An 18582-nucleotide genomic window follows, 5' to 3' on the forward strand; every position below is an offset into this window, starting at 1 on the left:
CTTTTGATAACATTGTTCATACGAGTTGTGCTGTTTTACCGAAATGTAAAATTTACAGTAACTTGACAAGTCATCTATCATATTTTGCGTACTATGCCATAAAAGAGAATAAGCAGTTATTAAAAACGGATGTCCTTATCGTAACATGCCAAAGAAAGTTCGGGATATCTAGTTGTAACATTTTGTAATATTCAGAGTAAATAATCAAAATAATCCCAAAACTGTACTGCCAAAATTCAATCAACATCCTTCATGGCTCCAAAGCTGTACCCTCCCCACCTGGGATCACCTGGCCACCTCATTCTGTTCTTGATGCTTACTTCGTTGGTACTTGCTAACCCAATCTTGTTGTGCTGTTGTGTACAATGACAGTAAAGAATTGAATGCACACCCTTAATATAGTTAATGATTAATTTAATTATCAATATACATCAAGAATAAACTCAGCAAACTTTCCCAGCTGTAAGACCTGGAGTAAGTGCTCAGTTTCTGGTGAGGAAAATACATTAAACAGACTGTATGAGATCAACACTGTCAATCAATGGGAGCCTTTATTCCATCCATCCATCCATCCATCCATCCATTTTCTATATCCCCTTGTGCATTTCAGGGTCACAGGGGTCCAGAGCCTATCCTGGAAGCTACGGGCACAAGGCAGGGAATAATTTGCTGTCTTTTTGCTTCAGAGTTTTTATATTTAGGCTTTAAGCATTATACTTTATGTTCTAGTTGAGAACATGGCATGGTCTCAAGTTCATTTGACTTAATAACATCAACCCTTCTGAGCCTCTATCTTAATGAGTCCAAGTTTTTTTTGTCACTCAAACCATGTCCTTTTGATACCCAAAAACTCCAAAGCATTGCTTGCAAGTAGTTTGTCCTGAAACAAAACAAAAAAATGTTTATTATGAGCTTCACTGTTTTTCCTCCGTGCATTATTATGTCAAAGACTAGGCAAAACACATCAGTCTAATCCGTCTTTCAGTGTCTGTCAAAATCAAACTTCAACATTTAACATACGACATCTGAAGTTACCTTCAAAGTGCTGTCAAATTCATGCATTGACTCTATTAGTGAGCCAGGTTCCAGTTCTCCCAGTGGGAAAGGGTAGTCTGTTCCCAGCAAGACCCTGTCCTTCAGTGAGAAGAGCAGCAGATATATCATGTATATTTCAATTAAAATGTTACTAGAAATGTGACATGCACCCTAAAGCAGATCCCTCCTGTCATGTGATTGGCCGTTGCTGGAATTTCAAATAAATCACATCTTGCATTCTGACAGAGCTGCTTGTATGTGTCACTCAGCTTCATTCTAACTGGTTTAAGGTAATTCATCTTTGGTGTTTTAAATTTCACATAATCTCCCCTCCTTTCAGTTCATGAATTGGCTCTTTGAAGTATGAATGGAGCTTATCTTACTGTGATTGTTCCAGAAATACATTAAGGGTTCAAAAGCAGCACTGTAGATGGATACTGTGTAAAATACAAACCTTTGCACAGGCAATTTAAACATAAAGCTATAAACCAAACAGAGCAGTGATGGGTCTGTAGGTATACCTACCTCCCCAACTACTTCAACCAGGAACTTCAGGGCCATAGGGTCATGGACTAATGAGTCAGTGTAGAAGGCTCCCTGGCATTTCTTTGGGTTGACCTTACAATCCACAGCACACAGATCGGGTCTAACCTGAAACCCATGTTCAATCCGGCCCAGCGTGTACGGGAAGGAACCACCTGAAAGACCCCAAATCAGCTGCAATGAATATGAAATGGATCACATTCTTCTGATGTCATAGATAAAGACATTGTATTAAGTTAAATCAATATTTCTTGAAATTCATAGTTTACTTTGCGTGTTTCATCCAATTATTTAGCTCCATACATCACCTCCATGTGTAAAGCAGACCTTTAGCTTGGGGAATTTCTCAAAGACACCTCCAAAAATCATGGAGCAAATTGCTGTTGTCGTCTCTGACGGCATCCCTGATGGGACAAATAGTGCTGGTAGTCTGAAAATATGGTAGTCCTGCAGCATTCCGCTTATGGTGCCCACGCTATTTTAAATGTAATATTATGGTCTAAACAGTTTTTTGTCTGTCAAGCAATGAAGGGTACACATACACTACCAGTCAAAAGTTTTGCACACATCAGGTTTTTACCACTTTTCCATTTATTTCGTAAACTGCAGATTTTTTATTCTTGTTAAGTATTGGAAAATTTTGTGAACCACTGTAATTGAAAATATATGTCAAATAAAACAAGTTTCCTTTATAACATGGAAAGAGTTTGTAACAGTGCATGTCTGACATCCTATTAACTGGATGTGTGGTGATGGCATAGTCAAATTCTAGGCTGTTCTTTATCTTTAAATGCACTAGTTAACTGTTTCATCCCATGAAACAGAGCAGTATTTAATGTTCCTTGTAGAAATAATGCCTCAAATTTCTCTGTCATTATAACTACTAGAGCAGGTTACTTTGATGAATGAAACATACAACATTTTCTTGCTAATAAAGGTACTAAAATGGTGAACAAGCTGCAAATTTATTTGTTAGCAAAGAATATTGAGTGTATTTTTAGCAAATGTCAAGTGAGTAACATGCAAATGTAAAAAATCTCAATGTGTGCAAAAACTGACTGGTAGTGTAGGTTGATGACAGTTCTACCAGGTCTTTGCCTTTTAATCTTATCTTTTAGGTGAAGAACAGTCTCATAGTTGAGGTTATATTTACCAATTAGCAGATCTAAAGCCAGCAGAGGAGAAGACTTTATTATGGTGGTATTATGGCTTCTGGAGTTTTGCATCTTAATTCTTTCTTTAATTCTTCCTTATACTAATGTTTGTTCCAAATTGCCAACAGTGCACAGTAACCATGCCAGATTTTCATTATGAAAAATACTAACCGACCAGCCAGGGGAGCCAGTATTTGGCCATTCTCCCATCAGTCTGCATGTCCCAAGGGTGCACCAACAGGGGGCAGTTCAGCTTTTCAGCTTCCTACAGACCAGCCGTGGACAGTCACCATTAGCCGACACTCACAGACTTGCTTTCTTGTACTGCGGCTTTATGTATATATATATATACACCATATTAGCCCGAATATAAGACGCAGTTTTTGTTCTAAAAATACCTCTTAAAAAGGGGGGGTCGTCTTATATTCGCGGCCATCTTATTCGCGTTTTCACAACAATGCCATAACACTGAATAATGAAGATGTTAAGAGATTATCTTGAACAAAGTGGTTCGAAGGCTCGTCAAATTAACCAACATCTTAGACGGAGTTATGACTCCAATTTCAAAATTAGAGTAATGAATATTCCTGAGCTATATTCCCGTCAAATCTTTACTCTGTTGTTGTTTTTTTAGAATGCTATTCATGTCACCAGGCAACAGAGTTTTCAGGAAATAAAGAGTGAAGTGTCTTATTTAACAGCACTGTGCTAAGACAGATTCAACCACCCGGCTCATCACACTTTCTGTGTATTCTTTCAGTTTCAGGCTGGGTGAATTTTATAATTTTTCACTTTTCTGTAAAATTATTCCATAGGCTATAGAAAGTTATGCATTGACATATTGACCTTTATGAAATGTTTTTTTTTTTTCTTCCAACAAATTGTAAACAGCGTTATCAAATAAACAAGTTTTCTATATAAGACAAAATCTGGTCTTCAAAAAACTTTTTCCCAAAAATGAACTTGGAAAAGGGGGGGTCGTCTTATATTCAGGTCGTCTTATATTCGGGCCAATACGGTAATATATATATATATATCACATATACATAAAGGGAGGTATAAACAAAAAGCTGCTTATTGGGAGGGCTCACGGCATAGATGGGGTGCAGCTCGGGGGCACTGAGGTTCCACTCATTGACATGCGAGCCGATCTGGACCCCCGCCAGGCCGAGCTCCTTGATGCAGCGTCGCATCTCCTGCACGGCCAGGCGGGGCACCTGCATGGGCAGCGTGCCGAGGCCCACGAAGCGGCGCGGGTGCTGGGCCACCACCGCTGCCAGGTCATCGTTCAGGAGGTGGCATAGGTCCAGGGTGTCCTCGGGCTTTGCCTGGGGGGGGGGAGTGAGAGACAGGGTGTCTGTGGCTGAAAAGTGTGTAAGTAAATAGTGCATAACTCTGTGATCCTTAAAGCTGTACTGCAGAATCAATGCAAATCAATACTGGCAGCCATACCACCTGCAGTTCAGACTAGGTAATCCACCTGAAGCTAAACAGGTTTGGGCCTGGTCAGTACTTGGAGGAGAGCCCAATTAGGAGAGCTGGGTTGCTGTGGAAGAGGTGCTGGTATGGCCAACAGGTTAGCCTGTCCTGTGGCATATGTGAATTCCAGTGCCCCAGTGCAGTGAAAGGGACACTGCTGTACAAATGTATGATGAGATGTAAAACCAAGGTCCTGACTCTCTGGGATGTAAAACCAAGGTCCTGACTCTCTGGGATGTAAAACCAAGGTCCTGACTCTCTGGGATGTAAAACCAAGGTCCTGACTCTCTGGGATGTAAAACCAAGGTCCTTACTCTCTGAGGTTGTAAAAGATCCCTAGGCATCTTTCGAAAAAGTAAGGATGGTACCCCTGTCTAAATTTGCTCACTGTGGTCCTATCAAATCTGGCCTCCTGATAATCTCCTGTATCTAATTGGTGAATTCCCTCCTGCCCCTTCACCACCTTAGCTACTGTGTGGTGAGCGTACCGGTGCAGAATGGCTGCCATCGCATCATCCAGGTGGGGGCTACACAGTGGTGGTGTTTGAAGTGGCTCCCCATTGTTTCTGTAAAGTCTTTTGGGTATCTTGAAAAGCGCTATGTAATTTTCATGTAACTAAAAACGAAACTTTCATATATTACTACTACGGAATTAATGCTTTATCAGTATTGTTATTGCCATCGTTAATCGGGTCACATGGTTAACACTCACCCAGTAACTGAACATGACTGGGACCGTGGACAGAGCTTGTACCGTCACCCCTGAAACAGCAGTTCAGGAAACATCTCTCAGTCCTTATTCCTCATCTGGAGACCAGTGATATGTCATTAGAGTGCCTTAGGAGAGCAACTTTGGATGAGGAAGTCAAAATAACTCCTCAGTTACAACATAAAGTAACTAAATTGTCATGTTTCATAACTTAAAACTCTAATGACTACAATCCACTCATATTACAGTGAAGCTTAAATATCATGTGTCTGCACAAACCAGCATTTTTTGGAATGAGGCACTAACCTCATCGGACACAAAAGATACAAAACACTTGCCAAAAATGTAATCCAAACATTTCCCAGCGCTGCTTAAATCATACTGCAGCGGCTGGCACTCTTCAGAGGCCCTAGAGTGAGCTGGCTTTCATTCCTGCTTGGCTCTTAATTAATTGACATGATTAACTCTTGGTTAAATTAATTTGCAATTTAAATGATTAATTAAGTGTAGTGCACTTCAGTCTTGTTAAATGAAAAATACACGTCCATCCATGTACAACTGCTTATCCTGTTCAGGGAGGCTGCAGCAAGGCAGCGTGGGGCACAAGCTGGGGGATGCCAGTCTGTCAGAGAGCACAGGGCAGGGGGCACCCCGGGTGGGATGCCAGTCTGTCAGAGAGCACAGGGCAGGGGACACCCCGGGTGGGATGCCAGTCTATCAGAGAGCACAGGGCAGGGGACACCCCGGGTGGGATGCCAGTCTGTCAGAGAGCACAGGGCAGGGGACACCCCTGGTGGGATGCCAGTCTGTCAGAGAGCACAGGGCAGGGGGCACCCCGGGTGGGATGCCAGTCTATCAGAGAGCACAGGGCAGGGGGCACCCCGGGTGGGATGCCAGTCTGTCAGAGAGCACAGGGCAGGGGACACCCCTGGTGGGATGCCAGTCTGTCAGAGAGCACAGGGCAGGGGACACCCCGGGTGGGATGCCAGTCTGTCATAGAGCACAGGGCAGGGGACACCCCAGATGGGATGCCAGTCTATCAGAGAGCACAGGGCAGGGGGCACCCTGGGTGGGATGCCAGTCTGTCAGAGAGCACAGGGCAGGGGGCACCCCGGGTGGGATGCCAGTCTATCATAGGGTACATGCTAAGGTCAACTCAGACGTGCCAGTCAGCCAGACTGCTTGTCTTTGGACTGCAGGAGGAAACTAGAGTAAAACATGAGGGGTATAACCATGCAATCTCCAAACACAGCGGAGGCAGGATTCAAACCCCCAGCCCTGGACGTGTGAGGAAACAGCGCCACCTGCTGTGCCACCCATAGCCATGTGACACTCACAAGTGATATCACATATCAAATTTAATATTTAAAATTTTGCACTTTGAAGAAAACACAAAGCAACCAAAAAAAAACCTGTTACAGAATAAAATCATGCAGGTCTGGGGTGGCATTGTGTTATTTAAAGCTGTTCAATTAAAATCCTTAATTTACAGGCATTTGTATAGTACGTATGTAGAATTATTACAGAAATACCAAACTTATCCATGTCACGAATCCGGACATCCGGGTCCCAGCAGTTCTCCTGGATCACACGGAACACCTTCCCATCTTTTATCATCTTGGCCTCACCCTAATGAACAAATAGTATACATCAATAAACAAAGGTATGACCAATGGCAGTTTATTTTCTATTACTTAAATACACTTCTATCATCCTATCAGCAGGCTTGTATGAGTTACAGGGACCATGGCGCACCGCAGTGCTCACTTTCAACCACAAGGAGGCACAAAAGAATAAATAGATGCACATTTGCAGTCTTTTACCTGGAATGTCATTTTATTACTTGCTTGCTTAGCGGGCAGATTTTTGCAAAGTGAATTACCTTACAATGTTAAATTAGACAGTTGTGCACATGGGGATGTATTTTTCTAAAATTTCCTGTTTGCTATTCAAACAATTCTGTACTGTGGCTGATAGAGTTAGCAGGACATGTGGTTAGCAACAATGTGTCCATTTACAAAGACAGGGACCCACTCTTTTTAATAAAAATACCACGCACATGAAACATTATTCTGAAATTTTATCTTTCTGAAAGCAAGAACTACTTCCACAGAAATTAAACATGAAACCCTCTGGCTAATAATCAGTCGTACAGGGTGCATCTGCCACAAAGCAATGCAGTGTACAGTGACTTCAGCACACCGAGACCGCAGTGTACAGTGATTGCAGCATTCATTATCTGCCGTATACAATGACTGCAGCATACAGAAACTGCAGCTTGCCGAAATTGCAGTGTATAGTCCTATAAACTATTGTCAATGTATACTACAGTCACTGTGATCTGCAGTCTGTACACTGCAGTGTACAATTGCTATCGCATACAGTGACTGCAATGCACAAAGACTGCAACGTACAGAGGCCGTAGTGAACAGTGAATGCGGCATACAGAGATTGCAATGTACAGTGACTGCAGTGTACAGAGCCTGCAGCATACAGTGACTGCAGCATACAGAGCCTGCAGCATACAGTGACTGCAGCATATGGAGCCTGTAGTGTATAGTGACTGCAGTGTACACTGATTGCAGTGTGAAAGAAAAAGCAATTTAATATGGTGACAGTGGCACAGATGGGAGAGCGAGTCGTCCCCTAATTAGAAGGTCGGGGGTTTGAATCCCGGCTCCTGCAGGTGCAGACTGTCGTTGTGTGACAAGACACTTGCTAAATGTAAATAAAGAATTTTAATTTCTACATTTTGGGCTTTTATTTATGTTGTCTAGCAGCTATGGATTTTAATAATTTTAGTAATATATAGGTGAACATATAGATGAACATATAGGTGCATATATGCACATATATATATATATATGCAAATATGTACCTATATAGGTACATGTATGCACGTATATATGTGCTCATATATGTACGCATATACGTTCACATATGTACATATAATATAGGAAAACGGCCAATTTTATATATGTCACATATATTAAAAACCTATATCAAAACCTATATTAAAACATACACTCACCTAAAGGATTATTAGGAACACCTGTTCAATTTCTCATTAATGCAATTATCTAATCAACCAATCACATGGCAGTTGCTTCAATGCATTTAGGGGTGTGGTCCTGGTCAAGACAATCTCCTGAACTCCAAACTGAATGTCAGAATGGGAAAGAAAGGTGATTTAAGCAATTTTGAGCGTGGCATGGTTGTTGGTGCCAGACGGGCCAGTCTGAGTATTTCACAATCTGCTCAGTTACTGGGATTTTCACGCACAACCATTTCTAGGGTTTACAAAGAATGGTGTGCAAAGGGAAAAACATCCAGTATGCGGCAGTCCTGTGGGCGAAAATGCCTTGTTGATGCTAGAGGTCAGAGGAGAATGGGCCGACTGATTCAAGCTGATAGAAGAGCAACTTTGACTGAAATAACCACTCGTTACAACCGAGGTATGCAGCAAAGCATTTGTGAAGCCACAACACGCGCACAACCTTGAGGCGGATGGGCTACAACAGCAGAAGACCCCACCGGGTACCACTCATCTCCACTACAAATAGGAAAAAGAGGCTACAATTTGCTCACCAAAATTGGACAGTTGAAGACTGAAAAAATGTTGCCTGGTCTGATGAGTCTCGATTTCTGTTGAGACATTCAAATGGTAGAGTCAGAATTTGGCGTAAACAGAATGAGAACATGGATCCATCATGCCTTGTTACCACTGTGCAGGCTGGTGGTGGTGGTGTAATGGTTGGGGGATGTTTTCTTGGCACACTTTAGGCCCCTCCTCCTTGGATTGCCACCTTATCGTGGTGGAGGGGTTTGTGTGCCTCCGTGAACCTGGGGGCTAGGTTGTCGGGGGCAATAGCCCCTGGTAGGGTCTCCCAAGGCAAAAAGGTCCCAGGGGAGGGGCCAGACAAAGAGCAATCCAAAAGAACCCTATGAAAAAGTTACCAATCAAAGTCCCGTTTCCCTCGCCCGGACTAGGGTCACCGGGGCCCCACCCTGGAGCCAGGCCTGGGGGAGGGGCCCGTTGGCGAGCGCCTGGTGGCCGGGCCTTGGCCCGTGGGGCCCGGCCGGGCACAGCCCGAAAGAGGCACGCGGGACTGTCCCCAGGTGGGCCCACCACCCGCAAGGGGAATGTCAGGGGTTCGGTGCATTGTGGATCGGGTGGCGGCCAAGGGAGGCCCTGGCGGTCCGATCCCCGGCTGACAAAACTGGCTTTCGGGACATGGAATGTCACCTCTCTGGTGGGGAAGGAGCCTGAGCTTGTGCGTGAGGTTGAGAGGTATCGACTAGATATAGTCGGGCTCACCTCAACACATAGCTTGGGTTCTGGAACCAATCTCCTGGAGAGGGGCTGGACGCTCTTTTACTCTGGAGTTGCGGCGGGTGAGCGACGCCGGGCTGGGGTAGGGCTATTGGTGGCCCCACAGCTCGGTGCATTAACATCGGAGTTTACCCCGGTGAACGAGAGGGCTGTTTCCCTGCGCCTTCGGGTCGGGGATAGGTCTCTGACTGTCATCTGCGCTTATGCGCCGAATGTCAGTTCGGAGTACCCGGCCTTCTTGGATTCCCTTAGCGGTATGCTATTTGGTGTGCCGCGGGGGGATCCCATCGTTTTGCTGGGGGACTTCAACGCTCACGTGGGCAATGACAGTGTGACCTGGAAGGGGGTGATTGGGAGGAACGGCCTCCCTGATCTGAATCCGAGTGGTGTTCAGTTATTGGACTTCTGTGCAATGCATGGTTTGTCCATAACGAACACCATGTTCGAGCATAAGGGTGTCCATAAGTGGACATGGTACGAACATGCCCGGGGCTACAGGTCGATGATCGATTTTATAATCGTATCAACTGATCTGCGGCCCTCTGTCTTGGACACTCGGGTAAAGAGAGGGGCAGAGCTGTCAACTGATCACCACCTGGTGATGAGTTGGCTCAGGTGGCGGGGGAGGAAGCCGGTCAGACCTGGTAGGCCCAAGCGTATAGTGAGGGTCTGCTGGGAACGTCTGGCAGAGGCTCCTGTTCGCTGGAGCTTTAACTCGTGCCTCCGGCAGATTTCCGACTGCATGCCGGGGGAGGTAGGGGACATTGAGTCCGAATGGACACTGTTCCGGACCTCCATTGTGGAAGCGGCCGTACGGAGCTGTGGCTGCAGGGTGGTCGGTGCCTGTCGTGGCGGTAACCCCCGTACCCGATGGTGGACACCAGAGGTGAGGGGGGCCGTGAAGCTGAAGAAGGAGGCTTACCGGGAATTATTAGCCCGGGGGTCTCCGGACGCAGCTGACGGGTACCGGCGGGCCAGGCGGAACGCGGCTCGGGCGGTCGCAGAAGCAAAAACCCGGGCGTGGGAGGAGTTCGGTGAGGCCATGGAAAGTGACTTTCGGTCGGCCTCAAAAAGGTTCTGGCAAACCATACGGAGTATCAGGAGGGGGAAGCAGCTCCTGGTTCCTACTATTTATAGTGGGGGGGGGGGGCTGTTGACCTCACCTGGGGACATCATCCGGAGGTGGAAGGAATACTTTGAGGACCTCCTCAACCCTGCCTCCGATACATCTACGCATACTGCCTTTGAGACATCTGAGGGCGCAGAGCCCGAGGGTGCTGGGGGGGGCTTGCCCATCACTGAGGCTGAGGTGGCCGCGGCGGTTAAACAACTCCGTGGTGGCCGGGCCTCGGGGGTGGACGAGGTCCGCCCGGAGTACCTGAAGGCTCTAGATGTTGTGGGGCTGTCGTGGCTGACACGCCTTCTCAACAGTGCGTGGAGGTCAGGAACAGTGCCGCTGGATTGGCAGACTGGGGTGGTGGTCCCCTTGTTTAAGAAAGGGGACCGGAGGGTGTGTTCCAACTACAGGGGGATCACACTTCTCAGCCTCCCTGGGAAGGTCTATTCCAGGGTACTGGAGAGGAGGGTGAGATCGATAGTCGAATCTCGGATTCAGGAGGAACAATGCGGTTTTCGGCCTGGTCGTGGAACACTGGACCAGCTTTATACCCTTGCAGGGGTACTGGAGGGGGCCTGGGAGTTTGCCTATCCAGTCTACATGTGTTTTGTAGATTTGGAAAAGGCTTACGACCGGGTTCCCCGAGGTGCTCTGTGGGGGGTGCTTCGAGAGTATGGGGTCCGGGGTCCACTGTTGTGGGCGATCAGGTCCCTGTACGAACGGAGCAGAAGCTTGGTCCGCATTGCCGGCAATAAGTCGGACGTGTTCCAGGTGCGTGTTGGGCTCCGCCAAGGCTGCCCTTTGTCATCGGTCCTGTTTATCATATTTATGGACAGGATTTCTAGGCGCAGCCAAGGCGTTGAGGGTGTCCAGTTTGGTGACCTCAGGATTGCCTCGCTGCTTTTTGCAGACGATGTCGTCCTGTTGGCTTCATCTGCTGGGGATCTCCAGCAGGCTCTGGGGCGGTTCGCAGCCGAGTGCGAAGTGGCAGGGATGAGGATTAGCACCTCCAAGTCCGAGACCATGGTTCTCAGCCGGAAACGGGTGGTTTGCCCTCTTCGGGTTGGGGAAGACGTACTGCCTCAAGTGGAGGAGTTTAAGTATCTCGGGGTCTTGTTCATGAGTGAGGGTAGGCGGGATCGGGAGTTGGATAGACGGATCGGAGCGGCGTCTGCAGTTCTGCAGGCGCTTAACCGGTCCGTCGTGGCTAAGAAAGAACTGAGCCAAAAAGCCAAACTCTCGATCTATTGGTCCATCTTTGTCCCTACCCTCACCTATGGTCATGAGCTATGGGTAATGACCGAAAGAACGAGATCGCGAATACAAGCGGCCGAAATGAGGTTTCTCCGCAGGGTGTCTGGGCTCTCCCTTAGGGATAGGGTGAGAAGTTCGGATATCCGGGAGGGCCTCGGAGTAGAACCGCTGCTTCTTCACGTCGAAAGGAGCCAGTTGAGGTGGTTTGGACATCTGGTGCGGATGCCTCCTGGGCGGGTACCCAGGGAGGTTTTCCATGCCTGTCCTACAGGGAGGAGGCCCCGAGGCAGGCCCAGGACTCGCTGGAGGGATTATATCTCTCGGCTGGCCTGGGAACGCCTCGGTGTCCCCCCCGAGGAGCTGGTGGGGTTAGCTGGGGAGAGGGAGGCCTGGGTGCCTCTACTGAAGCTGCTACCCCCGCGACCCGAACCCCGGACAAGCGGAAGATGATGGATGGATGGATGGACTTTAGGCCCCTTAGTGCCATTTGGGCATCGTTTAAATGCCACGGCCTACCTGAGCATTGTTTCTGACCATGTCCATCCCTTTATGACCACCATGTACCCATCCTCTGATGGCTACTTCCAGCAGGATAATGCACCATGTCACAAAGCTCGAATCATTTCAAATTGGTTTCTTGCACATGACAATGAGTTCACTGTACTAAAATGGCCCCCACAGTCACCAGATCTCAACCCAATAGAGCATCTTTGGGATGTGGTGGAACGGGAGCTTCGTGCCCTGGATGTGCATCCCACAAATCTCCATCAACTGCAAGATGCTATCCTATCAATATGGGCCAACATTTCTAAAGAATGCTTTCAGCACCTTGTTGAATCAATGCCACGTAGAATTAAGGTAGTTCTGAAGGCGAAAGGGGGTCAAACACCGTATTAGTATGGTGTTCCTAATAATCCTTTAGGTGAGTGTATATGTTTATATAGGTTATTTCCGTGTGGGAAGGGACTGCAAGCATACAGTTGTTCAGTACCAAAACTGTCCTGAGTGGACCAGCGCTGGCTTCACAGGGGACCCACTTTACCGCCTGCACCCCAGATCTCTGCCCCCCCATCCAGCACTCTCCCTACCCCCAGATAATTGTTCTGCCCATCCATGAATTCAAATCTGAAGCCAGGCTTGCAATGGACACACCTGCACCTGCGACTGAATGATGGAGCAGATGAGGGATGGAGAGCCTGCGCTGAGCACCTGTGAGTGGTCTCCACCTTCCTGGGTCAAGACGGAAGCCTGTGGTTCTATACTTTCCACAAAAATTTCTTTCTCAGCAGATAATTACAGAATTTGCAAAGTGGCTAATTAGAGAACAGAAACCCCAGCATTGTCCTTGTCTTCTCTGTTTTCCTGTCCTGATACATAAAAAATAAAAACAAATCAACAGTCCAGTTATTATGAAATAGCTCTCTGAGTACAGGGTATGCTGGCTGCTGTACTTTTTGAACAGAACAAATTTGGTTTTATTCCGCTTGTAGGCATTGTTTTGAATTTATTTCTGTTTTTATTTATTGTTCTACACATATATTAATTCTAAGTAGCAACACCTGCTTATGTGTTGAGCACAGTTTTGGCTGAGCGGGTTTCTGTTCCAAGTGGCTGTATTTTCTGTGGTGTTGCGGGAGCTGTGACTGTGTGAGTCTGTGTGTGTGCATGTTTTTGTCTGTGTGTGTGTGTGTGTGTGTGTGCATTGGCCATCATGTCTTAAACGTGTGGTATCGGGGCTCCAAGAGCTGCTATCGGTGCTGACTGTGTGCTGGACCAACCCGGCCCGGCCCGGTTTGACACCGGTTTACCCGCTGTTACAGGATTCCAGCCCTGGAGCCAGAGCTGCTCGCTCAGCGAGTCTAGGAGGAGCCTGCTGTGCCGTCCGCACACACAGCCACCCACACGGCTGTCCACACACAAGCGCCGACACACACATACACACACAAAGACACAAGCACACAATTGTGAGAGAGATTACTTAATTAAGGGCTCTAAAAGTGCTTCGAACAGTAGCAACTAGTCAGATCTCATGCTACACTGGTCACATGAATCACCTTAAAAAAGGTGGAATCCTTGCATAGATTGATTCTCGAGCAATTTTCCCTTTTATTCTAAATGATGTACTGTACAGCTGAGAAGGCAGGGTCAGGCAGTCTCTTCAACAACTGGGGGTTACTGGCTTTGCTCAAGGCCCTGATGGTAAAATCACGATGCTGACCGTAAGATCCAAATCAGTGACCTTTTGATCACAGGCACGCCACCCACAAAGCCACACACCACCTCCATTTTCCCAAAATGGAAGGCACATATATTTAATACTCAACTATTCATCCATCACCCTGCTGTTCACCCTGAAGAGCAAAGTTGAATACCCTAAGAAGACTGTAGATCATAGGCAGAGGTGAGATTTCAGGTCCAGAGAGTACAAATCTAGACCAAGATTTTGTGTCAACCAACCAGTTGAGTATCCTGTGACTGTGACTCTTTATACCCAACTAGTTGGTTGACATAAAATCTTGGTCTGGATTTGTTCTCTCTGGATCTGAAATCTCCACCTCTGATCATAGGTCTGCCATGCAAACTCCACACACGCACAGGGTAAGATTTACCCTGGCGAAGTGAAGAACCAGGGCCGGCAGGAACAGACTGAACTGGTGGAAAGGTAAATACACATTAGTCAGCATTCTGCAGACCGTAGGGGAAACTGGCTCCTCTGTGCGATCCAGGAATTTGCAATGTCATGGATCCAACTCAGGCTTACTGGGTTTGACTGGGTCTCTGTTCTCAGGGTACCTTCCTGTGCTGCCCACTCAGTTGCTGCAGGGGGCGCTTTGGGTTGGTTTAATCCAAGCAGCCATAAGGGAGTATTGGGGGTGTGTGGAGAGTATGACCTGTGACAGTCGCTCTCCCAGTCCGACTGTAAATGAATCTACCTTAAACTGAAATTTGATTAAACCATTTACAATCAAATCTCTCCCAAAAGACAAATGTATATTTTGGCCTCATTTTTAAAACCAATGGGCAATCATCAGTGTACATCTTTTCAAATAAAGATAAAGAATTAACCTAAGGATCCTGATTTTTATATCAAACGTTTTATACAAGCGATGTGTTCGGAGGGAGAACCGCTTACTTTGCAGTGATGATGTAGTTGCACAAATCCATCATATCCGTACCTCTGTGGAATGAAAAGAGTGAAACAAATGAATGCTGTCTATACTAAATAAATTACATTTTAGCATCTTTACAACCCACGATTCAGAATACCATTACAAAATGTCTTTTTTCACGACAAAGACGTTTAACACAATCGTTTATTTAGGACAGGTAGAGTTTTTGAGAATTATTAAAATTAATTTGGTTAATTCATTTCCAGGCCCATTCGCAGAAAACACCTGCACTGGACCACACATCTCACTGCCGACCAAACATCCAAATTCATAAATACAACCATAAATTTCTGACTCGTTTTGCCTCTAGTTTACAAAACGCTTTCCAATTAGCAAATGCGTTGATTATTCTTTAATAAAATAGCGCTGTCCGTTACACATGAGAAGTAATTTTCCCCTTCAGGTAGCAAGCCAATGTGAAATATCACCTTTGGACAAATAGGGGCAAACTCCGTCCTGCTCAAGCTTATTATCAACTAGGCTACTCTGTTAATATTTAACGACACATAATACCCAATATGCATATCACTTTAATCCTTCTCTGTAATCTAAACGAAAACGAATATATGAACGGTTCTTGCGTTAAAAGTGCAGAAGTGAGGAAACAAGACTGATCAAAACTGTCGATTTAATGTTAAAACTTCTTGCTGCACAGTAGCGCTACATAATCTCAGAATATGTTCCTGCATTAAACCCATGATAGAAATGTTTAATGAGCAGAATAAGTTATAAGGATGAAGAATAGTGACTAACATAATAAGCATTTACCTGGCTGACTGCACGAAACTGACTCTCCATAAATTTACAACTGTATACGGCGTGTTGAAATAGGAGAAACACTTGCAGTAAAAACTTGAGTAAATATAAAAATGGCTATTTGAAAAGATACCCCTGCTAGTTATAATGTTGAAAGCTAGATTGTCGCATTTATGAAATTTATTTGTATTGTTCCATAATATTTTCTCTCCTAAGTGTTCCACCTGCTCGTGTACGATTTTGCCATGTTTTGCATTCATGCTGTTGATGCAGTTTAGATATAAAATCCCTTCGTTTTGTCAAGTTTCGTTTGTGTTATCAGTGATTAAACTTCTGTGATGAAGCGGTAATGCCCCATTTTATAAACGTACAGGAAAGCAACCTTTTCCGCTATAGCGATTACAGCTCAGTATCGCTATCGCTTTTAAACTGTACTGTTTTCATACAGTGCCTACCTCTTTAAGATCGGGCCATTCCTTCGGTAAAATGTGATTGTGGATATCAATCTTCATCCTGAGTGCTTAATGGTTTCGGTATGACGATGCTATGTGTAGACCTAAACCGCAGGTCGTCCTGTGGAGATTGCTTGGACTTCGATTTTCTCCTCCCCTGGTACGCCCTCTAGAACAACCCAATAACAGCTTACCAAACACAATTAACGATTCACTGCACTTCCAAAGTTTGACATTTTTAATTTATGTTATTTAATAATGGATGTAACCTGTCAGCATCTACAGTGAGCAAATATAGATGTATTAAATATACGGTATATACAGAAACAGTGAAGATGTATAGAGCCTGCAAAAATGAAATCTATTTTCCATGAAATTTATGCGCAGGGTTCCTGGAGCCGATGCCAGGAAGCACAGGGCCTGGACCAGGGCATGCCCTGGATGGGATGCCAGTCTCTCACAGGGCATACACACGCAGGGGGACGGGGTCCCCTGTTGGCAACAAACAGTCACTACACTGAATATTAAATAAACCCGTTCCTTATTTAAGAGGTGCTGAAGCAGCATGTGCTGCTAACAAGCTAACTAACCACGATCTTCTCACTCTACTAACAAACCATTTATTTCGTTTTTGAAACATGGGGTGGGGAGGTGGGGGTTAAGAGACTTTTTCAGCGGGGCCCCACAAAGAACAACCTTGCCCCTGTACATACAGACAGACTTTCACACACAATTCAGAGGTGATCATTATTGGAATATGGGAGGATAGTCATGCAGAGAAGCTTCACATTCACAGACTCAGAAAGAGGAGTGGAAATCAGACCCACAGCCCAGAGGAGATGAGGCCGTAGTCTGACACCGGGCTACCATCAGCCATAAGTGTGACACCGGGCTACCATCAGCCATAAGTCTGATACCGGCCTACCATCAGCCATAGGTGTGATACCGGCCTACCATCAGCCATAAGTGTGACACCGGGCTACCATCAGCCATAAGTCTGATACCGGCCTACCATCAGCCATAGGTGTGATACCGGCCTACCATCAGCCGTAAGTGTGACACCGGGCTACCATCAGCCATAAGTGTGACACCGGGCTACCATCAGCCATAAGTGTCCCTATATGTTTCATGTTCCCTGACATATCCAGAGCTCCCTGGGTCACAGTGACCCAGCACTGGGTGAGCGGTTCCGAAAAGCACGTGGGTTTCGGGAAGGTCTGGAAGCATGCCACGGCTGCCGAGCCCATGCAGCTCATGAAATAACACACACTCTACCAAATCAGAGCAATCCCTGCTTCAGTTTCATATTGCCGTAGCTTTTAAATGAATAGCTTCTCTTATGAGGAAGATAAAAGCAGAGACCAATCAGAGATGGATGTTGCAATGTGGGCATGGCAGACCTTCTGAGGGGGCTTCATAAGCCCCTTTCAGGTTACGCTTGGCTGATGCTCTCAGTCTTAACGTGGCCACGTCCCTTCACTGGCAGCCCGGACCCAACACTGGCTTCATGTCCTCACACTGCTGAGATGGGACATGGTATATTCCTGCCCCTGTGTTTCCATAGGCCTGAGTACACAGTATCCACAGGAGAATCAGCACCTGATTGGCTGACAGTCTCTGTGGGTCAGGGCCAGATGGCATCAGTGCTTCTCCCAGGGGAAAGGGCACTTCTGAAGCAATCATTTGTTTTTTGTTGACTGCCCAAGGTTTCATTTGCATCCATTCACACTATTTTATATGTTCTTTCCAACTATATATGAAAAAGGTTATCATCATCATCATCATCATCATCATCATCATCATCATCCAGGCAGGACAAAAGAATGTTAAAAAGTTAAAAATTCAACAATAACAAAATGAATCGGTACTCCATCTAAACAAGCCATGCCATATGCATGGACAACACATGAAAATGAAATAAAGCGAAAATAATAACTAATAAAATCCCAGTATTTAGTTGCTTCGCAATCAGTGAATACAGTGGTGTGGTGTTTTGAGGACATACAATGGAAAAGTAAAGTAACTTATGCCAGAGTTAATAACTGTTTACACCACCTTTTGTAACAATGTAACCAAACGTTTCCCATAGTTATTGCTCAATCTCGCGCTGTGTACAGTAGTCTCCCCGTATCCGCGTGTGATACGTTCCAAACATATCTGCGGATGGCTGATAACAGCTCGTATATAACGTGATTTTAGGGTACATAAATATGGTAACGTTTAATTGAAAAATTACGCACAGTAAGACATCACCAACATTAAATACAGTAATAATAAAGTACACTGCACATTGTTATACAGTATTGTACCGTACTCTAATGAAAGCGATTCTGACATTTTTTCTAATTCTTAAGAGAGATGACGGCGCAATGAAATTTATGCTTTTTATACACACCAAAGGACGAAGGAACAATGAAAAATATAGGGTACTGTTACACATTTTACAGTGAAAAATATTGTATCATGTTGGCCCTACTTGTACATAACCTGTAATGACAAAAAATGTTTAAAAATATCTTAGCCTATATCTTAATTAGCTTATAACAGGTGTTATGCCGAAAAACGCATCCCTGCCTTAGA

The 18582-nt window shown here is 45.6% G+C and overlaps 1 protein-coding gene across 2 annotated transcripts; it reads right to left on the reverse strand.

The window, feature by feature from the left end:
- Window positions 1–405: 405 nt before the first annotated feature.
- acmsd (aminocarboxymuconate semialdehyde decarboxylase) lies at window positions 406–16161 on the reverse strand. 2 transcript variants are annotated; one of them, XM_023821599.2, is made up of 10 exons: window positions 16006–16161; window positions 14758–14802; window positions 6453–6549; window positions 4924–4973; window positions 3950–4060; window positions 2904–2997; window positions 1887–1982; window positions 1561–1733; window positions 1036–1134; window positions 406–880 (listed from the first exon to the last, which is right to left on the reverse strand). In XM_023821599.2, exons 1-10 carry the CDS (start codon window positions 16060–16062, stop codon window positions 818–820), a joined length of 885 nt encoding a protein of 294 aa, XP_023677367.1. In that variant the 5' UTR covers window positions 16063–16161; the 3' UTR covers window positions 406–817. The 2 variants fall into 2 exon arrangements, with proteins under 2 accessions (XP_023677367.1, XP_023677366.1); XM_023821598.2 differs by having other exon boundaries at window positions 3824–4060.
- Between the last annotated feature and the right edge of the window lie 2421 nt (window positions 16162–18582).

This window comes from Paramormyrops kingsleyae, chromosome 16 (genome assembly GCF_048594095.1).
Source record: "Paramormyrops kingsleyae isolate MSU_618 chromosome 16, PKINGS_0.4, whole genome shotgun sequence".
NCBI lineage: Eukaryota > Metazoa > Chordata > Actinopteri > Osteoglossiformes > Mormyridae > Paramormyrops > Paramormyrops kingsleyae.

Excerpts from the sequence above, each read along its gene's own strand:
- acmsd (XM_023821598.2), bottom strand. The coding sequence starts at position 16,062 with ATGAAGATTGATATCCACAATCACATTTTACCGAAGGAATGGCCCGAT. Across the intron at positions 4,974-6,452 it reads TCGTGACATGGATAAGTTTG|GGGTGACGGTACAAGCTCTG; the intron begins GTATTTCTGTAA and ends CTGCTGTTTCAG. Across the intron at positions 1,135-1,560 it reads TGGTTGAAGTAGTTGGGGAG|GACAGGGTCTTGCTGGGAAC; the intron begins GTAGGTATACCT and ends TTCTCACTGAAG.